At 36.3% G+C, this 7,640-nt stretch overlaps 1 protein-coding gene across 1 annotated transcript; it reads right to left on the bottom strand.

Annotated features, from left to right (window-relative positions):
* Positions 1–5,738: 5,738 nt before the first annotated feature.
* On the bottom strand, positions 5,739–6,564 carry LOC103673085 (keratin-associated protein 26-1). The gene has a single exon (XM_008701803.1). The coding sequence runs from the start codon at positions 6,544–6,546 to the stop codon at positions 5,908–5,910; it is 639 nt and encodes a 212-aa protein (XP_008700025.1). The 5' UTR covers positions 6,547–6,564; the 3' UTR covers positions 5,739–5,907.
* Between the last annotated feature and the right edge of the window lie 1,076 nt (positions 6,565–7,640).

Below are 7,640 nucleotides of genomic sequence, written 5' to 3'. Positions count from 1 at the left end.
CTAAGTAACCAAGACTTTTATGAGATTTCTTTCCTAAAGAGTTTCTGAATATGTCGTATCAAAGAAGGCCAGTTTCTCAAGATTATGCCTCCCTAATTGACTGAGATTATACATCATATATCCCCTTGTCTCAGCTGTAAAGCCCAATTCTTGCCGGATGTGTAACAATTTTCTACATTTCTCCCAACATAAGTTTTATTTATTCTTGATTTGCTATTTTTTTGCACATAGACTTCATTCATTCCTGTGTTGAAGAGTTATTCTTTGTCTATACCCACAAAAGAGAATAACTATGTTTAAAAGTGTATTTGAATAACATATAGTTCCTACAGGTACTCTACATCCTAAATAACACTTTTTGCTCCTTATGATGAAAGCTGATGGAAATTTTTTTTTTTTAAGATTTTAATTTGAACTGAAGAATTGACATTTTGTTCTTGAAAATATAAACTATAATTCAAACTTACAGCCTACAGTGAATTGGAAACAAGAATTCATTTATTAACAGTGATGAGTTCAGACAGAGGACAGTACCAACTTATTCAGGTAAGGTAAGCTATGAGGCTAGTGTTTAAAAGACATTGCCCTTAGAGAAGACAATGTTCTCTGCTTCTCAGCTAAATGTTTAAAATGCATGCCACCTTAAACCTACAGTTATTCTCCAAACATTTTTCTCAATCTGAGTTTTCTCCATGCTTCTCTCAGTCTTATTCTGTAAGGTGATGGGTTTATCCGCTAAGCAACTCTTTATTAAACACGTTTTGCTGTCTTGTGAAGTGTCTCTTAAGTGAAAAGGGTCGGGATCAGAGAACCCTATTTTCAGCTAATTGTTTGGCTACAGAGTGTCCTGGGATTTTGTGCAGGAATGTTCAGTCCTGGGGCAGGCAGAAGAAGAAATAAAATATATAAGGCAGTTGATGGCCAACTTCCCACTGAGTTACTGAATCCTAGTGATATATAGAAGAGTCCAGAGGTTGATGGGGCTTTATATCTGCATTTCTCCATGGTACCTCAAGTCTTATTTTTAGGTTTCCTTGAGGTAGATTTGAGGGGGGAACAGAATAAGTCAGCCCACTATTAAGCCCACATACTCCCCTTCCAACTTAGCATTAAGTGGTATTTTAAATTAATAGACCAGTGATGGGTAGTAAGGAGGGCACGTATTGCAAGGTGCACTGGGTGTTATACGCAACTAATGAGTCATCGAACTTTGTATCAGAAACCGGGGATGTACTGTATGGTGACTAACATAATATAATAAAAAATCATTAAAATATTAATTAATTAATTAATTAATTAATTAATATCATTCACACTAGTGTAAATCCAACAAAAATATGTAGAACAGCACATAGTATGACTGATGTTCACAACGTGAGACTTACTTAAATTTATTTGGTACAATAATATTCTAAACAATCAAATGTTAAGATTTGCAAATGTAGAGTTAGATCAACTCTGCTCATTTTTTTTTTAAATTGAAGTATAGTTGACACACAATGTTATATTAGTTTCAGGTGTGCAATATAGTGACTCGACAATGTTATATATTACACTACATTCACCAGGATAAGTATAGCTATTACCTGTCATCATACAAGGTTATTACAATATTATTGACTATATTCCCTATGTTTTCATCCCTGTGACTTATTTGTTTTACATCTGGAAGTTTGTACCTCTTAATCCCCTTCTCCTACTTCACTCATCTCCCCAGGCCCTTCTCCTCTGGCAACTATCAGTTTGTTCTCTGTATTTATGAGTTTGTTTTTGTTTGTTAATTCATTCTTTTGTTTTGTTTTTCAGATTCCACATATAAGTAAAATCATACAGCATTTGTCTCTCTTTGTCTGACTTATTTTACTTAGCAAAATACTCTCTAAGTCCATCCAAGTTGGACCAACTCCTCTCATTTGCTTTTGTGTTTTACCTTCTTACCTACCCATCACAGTCATAGGTAACCATCACAACCCATTCACCCACTTTTTTTTGTAAATGATACCTCTACAGAATTGTCTTCTATTTTAGTCTGCATCTCGGCAAGACACAGAACTGATAGCATCAGTAAGAGAGCAAATAAGCTCATCACAGTGGTAAGTTTTAGCAGAAAGTAAAAACCATTGTCATTTACATGCCACTGTCCTCTGAAGGCTTTGGAGAAGCATATGGATTACTCTCTTTTCACCGAATTGCTAAAAAGATCTTTCCTTTCATTAATTCCCCTATTTGTAATATATATATATATATATATATTTTTGGTATATGAAAAGTAAATAGAATCCTGCCCACCCAAGATGCCCATATCCTAATCCTTGGACCCTGTGAATGTCACCCAAAGTGGCAAAAGGGACTTCGTAGACATGAATAAGTTAAGGATTTTGAGTAGGTTTCTGGGTGAGCCTGATGTAATCATAGGAGTTCTTCTAAAAAGGAGACAGTCAATCAGAGAGAGAAGGCAGTCTGATGACAGAGGCACAGATTGACATAAGTGAAGGAACCTTGAGAAGCTGGAAGAGGCAAGGAATGAATTTTCCACTAGAGATTCCAGAAAGCATCAGCCCTTTTGAAATCCTGACTTTAGTTCAATGAAACTGATTTCAACCTTCTGGCCTCCAAAATTGCAAGAATACATTTCTATTGTGTTAAGCCACCAAGTTTGTGATAATATGTTATAGTAGCCACAGGAAACTAATATATTATGTCAAAGAATCTAGGTCACTCTATTAGTTAGTCTTTATGTAGAGTTTGGGCTCTGTATTCTGTATTCAGGGCAAATTTAAGACACAAGGATTAAGTTTTCTAGCCACCAGATAATTCAGAGAAATTCCCATGCCTTCTGAAGAATAAGAAACAAAATCCCTTTATCTAATGAGGAAGCAGATTCCTTGTAACTCATTAAAAAAGAGTTATGGAACTCTTTCCCAATTTTTTCCAAAGGTTAAAAATCCTTTAGGGTAAACACAGAAGATCAAAGAAAGCTAAATTTTCCAGTAAATGGCCCTTAAAGAAAATAATGGAGGTCACCTTCTAGACTTTTAAGTCATGGTAGAATTTTTATCTTCCTTTTTTGCCACCACATATATATTTGCATTCTAATTCCACTTGCCCCAGTGCTATTAAATGATGCAACAGTGATCCCATGATTTAAAAAAGGAAAATGTATGCAAACCCATACTTACATAGAAATTAAATTGTAACTATTGAGTCCAAATGATTCTTAACTTTAGCAGTGGTAACCTAGAATGATGGGCACAATAGCTACATTTACCCCGTTGGATTCATAGATCATTAATTGTTTCAACAGCTGAAGGGCAGATGAGCAAAATTAAAAACTTGAGAAACAGGAGTAAATGAAGATAAAGCACTTTAAAAATGATAACACAAGTGGGTGACAAACAGAAATGCAAGTCTGATTTGTGCTTACATTTTAAGGAAAACATTGTAAGAATATAATGAGATACTGGTGAATAAGAGTTAAACATTTTGAGATGGAGTTGTCAAGACTAAAACTCCATGAATTATGAATCACCATCTTACTAAGTACTATTGAAACATATTTATTAGTGTGTGACCTAGGAAAATTATCTCTCAATGCCTCAGTATCTTCTGACATAAAACCAGAGCCAATAGCACCTACTTTGCAGGACGGTTGCGAGGACAGAATGAGATAAAAAATGTGAAGATAATTAAGAGAGTGCTTGGCACATAGTAGATGCAAATCAAATGTTACTTTTCCTTCTAATTTTCCAAAGCTGTCATTAAAAAAAAAAATTCTAGCCACCCATTAGACTAAAGAAGAATATTCTCACTGTTGATTTACTTTGATGTTGCAAAGAGATATCCTGCAATAATCTTGTCTCTTCTAAAAGTTAATGCCATAGATGGACAGTTCTCCCCCATGTAGTTAAGAAAAATGCTTTCCTTGACAACAGATCACTGATGACTCCTCTTATTTAACCCATATTCTTCTGTGCCATGGTCATGAGCTAATTCCTGGAAGGCTGCATATACAGTTGTTAAGAATAAGGCCTCATTACTCAAATTTCATGGGTTCTAATCTTTTACAATTTTATAATATCACTTAACTACCAAATGTTTCCATAACTCAATGTCCACATCTTCAAAATGGAGTTAATAATAATAGTATTTTCTCTATAGATGGCTCTGAGGATTAAACGAGTTAGTCAAGCAAAGGTTATGCAATAGAGTTAGTACGTAGTTGATGAGAACTTTTATCATTATCACCAGCCTCCAATCTTTATTATTATCATTATTAAATATTATTACTGGATCTCATGTAAAACCCATTGCATTTTGTAAGAGTACATCAGAAAGAGAGGAAGGAAGGAAGGAAGGAAGGAAGGAAGGAAGGAAGGAAGGAAGGAAGGAAGAAGCACGAGAGGAGGCTAGGTTTTAGGCTAGAAAACTTGTTGCAATCTATCTAAGTTATATATCAAACATACACACACACACACAATTTAATTTAGAGAATTTAATTTGTTGAGGACATTTCCTACCATCTCCATAGGAAATCACACTCCCAGAGAGGACCTAGTGTATGTACCATTAAAATTAGTCAGCATCCTAGAAAGAAGGGTGGGCTGTGGCTGAGACAGAGAAGAAATAGTTTTGTTTGCAGTTTAGACTTGGCAGCTTTAGAGTTGAAGGTCACGGTTGCCAAGTTATGGACAACTTCTGAGAGGCTTCTGGATTAGTCATTACCTAAATGAAAAAGGCTATAGATGATATGGAGAATAAAGGAAAGTCTTTGAAATCCAACTTAACTGGGTCTTTGGGCAAGTTGCTGACCCTACTGGACTTTTTTATCTGTAAAAATGGGGAAAATAAAATGTTTTCATAGTTGTCTTCGTAGGAGATTACTGATTATATAGTGGTAGGGTGGCGTATTGAAAGTATCAGTATGGTAGATATGAGAAGTTGCTTGTAGGAAGAGCAAGTTCTCACTGAGTACAAGGAAGAAGTGAAATAATTAGCTCCATACATATATAAAAGAGAAATAAGTTCCAAGTAACAGTGTTCTCTATGTCAGAATCCATGAGGGAATGGAGGGATGCTCTTGTTAAGTTTAACTCAAGAGGAAAACAATTCCATTGTTCAGAATTAAAATTTATGTAACCCCTTTGTGGTTTATCCCATTAGGTAAGGTGAACACTGTAACTTGCTCCGTTCCATGATATGTTAAAGGACATATATCAAGTTGGTGGGTGATTCTCATTCTATCTTCCCTCTGTCTCTACTGGCAACATTCCCTATAGTCAAGGCTCTCTACTCCTGAATCCCAGAATGAGAATGATTTTGGAGATGGAATAATGACTGTGTATGAGTGATAAGTAAACCATTGCAATTTCAAGCTTCTGGAATTTTGAAGTTCTCGGTTACTGTGATAAAACACAGTCTGTTCTGACTAAATAACCTTCATAATTCCCTGTTGAAGTGTTAGAAAATGCAGATGCACATTTAGTGCTCAAGTGGTATGACATGTTCAATCAGGACCTTGAAAGTATCTATCTTGTTTCCTTTTTTCAGATACTTTTTTTTTCTTTAAATATATTTAGTTCAGTATAACTAAAAGGCTTTAACTTCATGAAGGATAATAAAGAATTTAAAAATCACTGTTTTTTGAATTATTTGAAATAAGTTTATTTAGAGATAACCATGAAAACTTTTTTTTTTGCTTAAGAACATGTTAATGACATAGAAATCCAGAAGGCTGATAGCAAGAATATCCTAGTGAATAAGCAAAAAATTAAAATCACTTAGAATCTGATCAAGGTTAAAAGAGTAACTGAACTGAAAGCACAATGATCCATCAGCCTAAGAACGATCCATCAACCTACAGATGGTACTTCTTTACAGAGCTCTCTAGCAAGATGCTAGAATGACAATTCAGCATGATCTTCTAATAAATGGAGATTGCCAAGTCCCAAAGGAGGAGCAAGCTGGTTGGAAACTGTTGTATATGCAGTGAACAGGTTGAAGCCTATTAGACACATAGTCCAGGGGTCTGAAGCTGTTGAACACATAACCGAGAGGTTGACAGTCATAGGAGAGATATCTCAAAGGATGGCAGGCACTGGACACAAAATTCAGTGGTCGATACCCACAGGAGATGAAGTTCTGTGGCTGAGAGCCATAAGAGAGGTAGTTCTGGGGACAGAAACTACTGGGCAAATAGTTCTGAGGTCTATTATACATTGATGGTTGACAGGAGCTGGAGAGATAAGAACTAATGGGAAAAAAACTGATTCCTCTGCTGGGCGTGAAGGCACAGTACGTAGTGGAAGGGTAGCAGGAAATTTCATAGGTTGCGGGCCCACAGCTGGATTGTTGGTAGCTGGAAGGTTTACCACATGTCTTCAAGAAGTTGTCCAGAAGCCACGTTCTGTTTTGGCTGGGCAAGCAGAGATTATCACCAGAGTTCATACCAGCAGTGTAGAAAGTAGTGGATGAGGTAACAGGAACATGGCAGTGACTCCCAAGAGAGGGAGAACCATAGTTTCCAGAAGAGCAAATGTTCGATGACATGGTAGAATCTGAAGCAAAGATTTCAGATAAGCAGCGAAGAGCACCTTGTCTAAATCTGCATGAAACTAGACCAGATTGCTTATATACCTTGGTGGTACACGCCCGGACTCTCCTCCTACCCATATTTTGAATTGGTTAGCATCATAACATCTCATTATTCATTGTTGTGCTGCCTGGGAAAATGACTTCCCACTCTTCCATAAAATAAGTCCATGTATCTGCCATCTAATCTTTCCCTTGTTATCAGGCTTGAGAATTTATGATGTAATCACCTGTGTACTTTACCTGTTTTGCTTCTGTTCCCACCCCTCAATAATGCCTGATTAAAAGGAGTCCATTTGAATAGATGTTTACCGCAGTCGTTATCCACAAGAAAAAACATAGGAAAGCATAGTCTTCATCTTTGAAGAAGAGACCTAATGTTGCAATACTTGGAGGAAGTAGTTAATGTACTGAAATAGATCCTATATATCAGAACTTATTGGATTTTCCAGGTGGAAAACTTCATACTAGTCCATATTTTAATACTCAGCTGAAAATCTAATTATGTGGTATTGTTCTCTGTGTATTTGTCCTGACAATCAATTTCAGTTAAGCATCTTAGAGTACATTTTAAAGAGCTTCACCCTGACAACTTGATTTTCTTCATATTTAAAAGTTGGGTTTAGGGGCGCCCGGGTGGCACAGCGGTTAAGCGTCTGCCTTCGGCTCAGGGCGTGATCCCAGTGTTCTGGGATCGAGCCCCACATCGGGCTCCTCCGCTGGGAGCCTGCTTCTTCCTCTCCCACTCCCCCTGCTTGTGTTCCCTCTCTTGCTGGCTGTCTCTCTCTCTGTCAAATACATAAATAAAATCTTAAAAAAAATAAAAAAATAAATAAATAAAAGTTGGGTTTATTTTCCAAAGACTTAGGGAATGTATGTGATATTCCTACATGGTAATACTGATGACATACTTGGTTTTACTAGCAAAAATATCATCCTTGTCTGTTGGTGACATTCAACTAAGAAGATAAACAAAAGATATCAAAAGTCATCAACTTGTATACTTTCATTCCAGAATTAATAGATGTCTTCACCTGAGATAATTTACTAAG

Source organism: Ursus maritimus, unplaced genomic scaffold (genome assembly GCF_017311325.1).
Source record: "Ursus maritimus isolate PB19 unplaced genomic scaffold, ASM1731132v1 scaffold_4, whole genome shotgun sequence".
In the NCBI taxonomy this organism is placed as follows: domain Eukaryota; kingdom Metazoa; phylum Chordata; class Mammalia; order Carnivora; family Ursidae; genus Ursus; species Ursus maritimus.
Note: the sequence above shows the minus strand (reverse complement) of the source record. Positions and strands in the feature narration are given on the sequence as shown.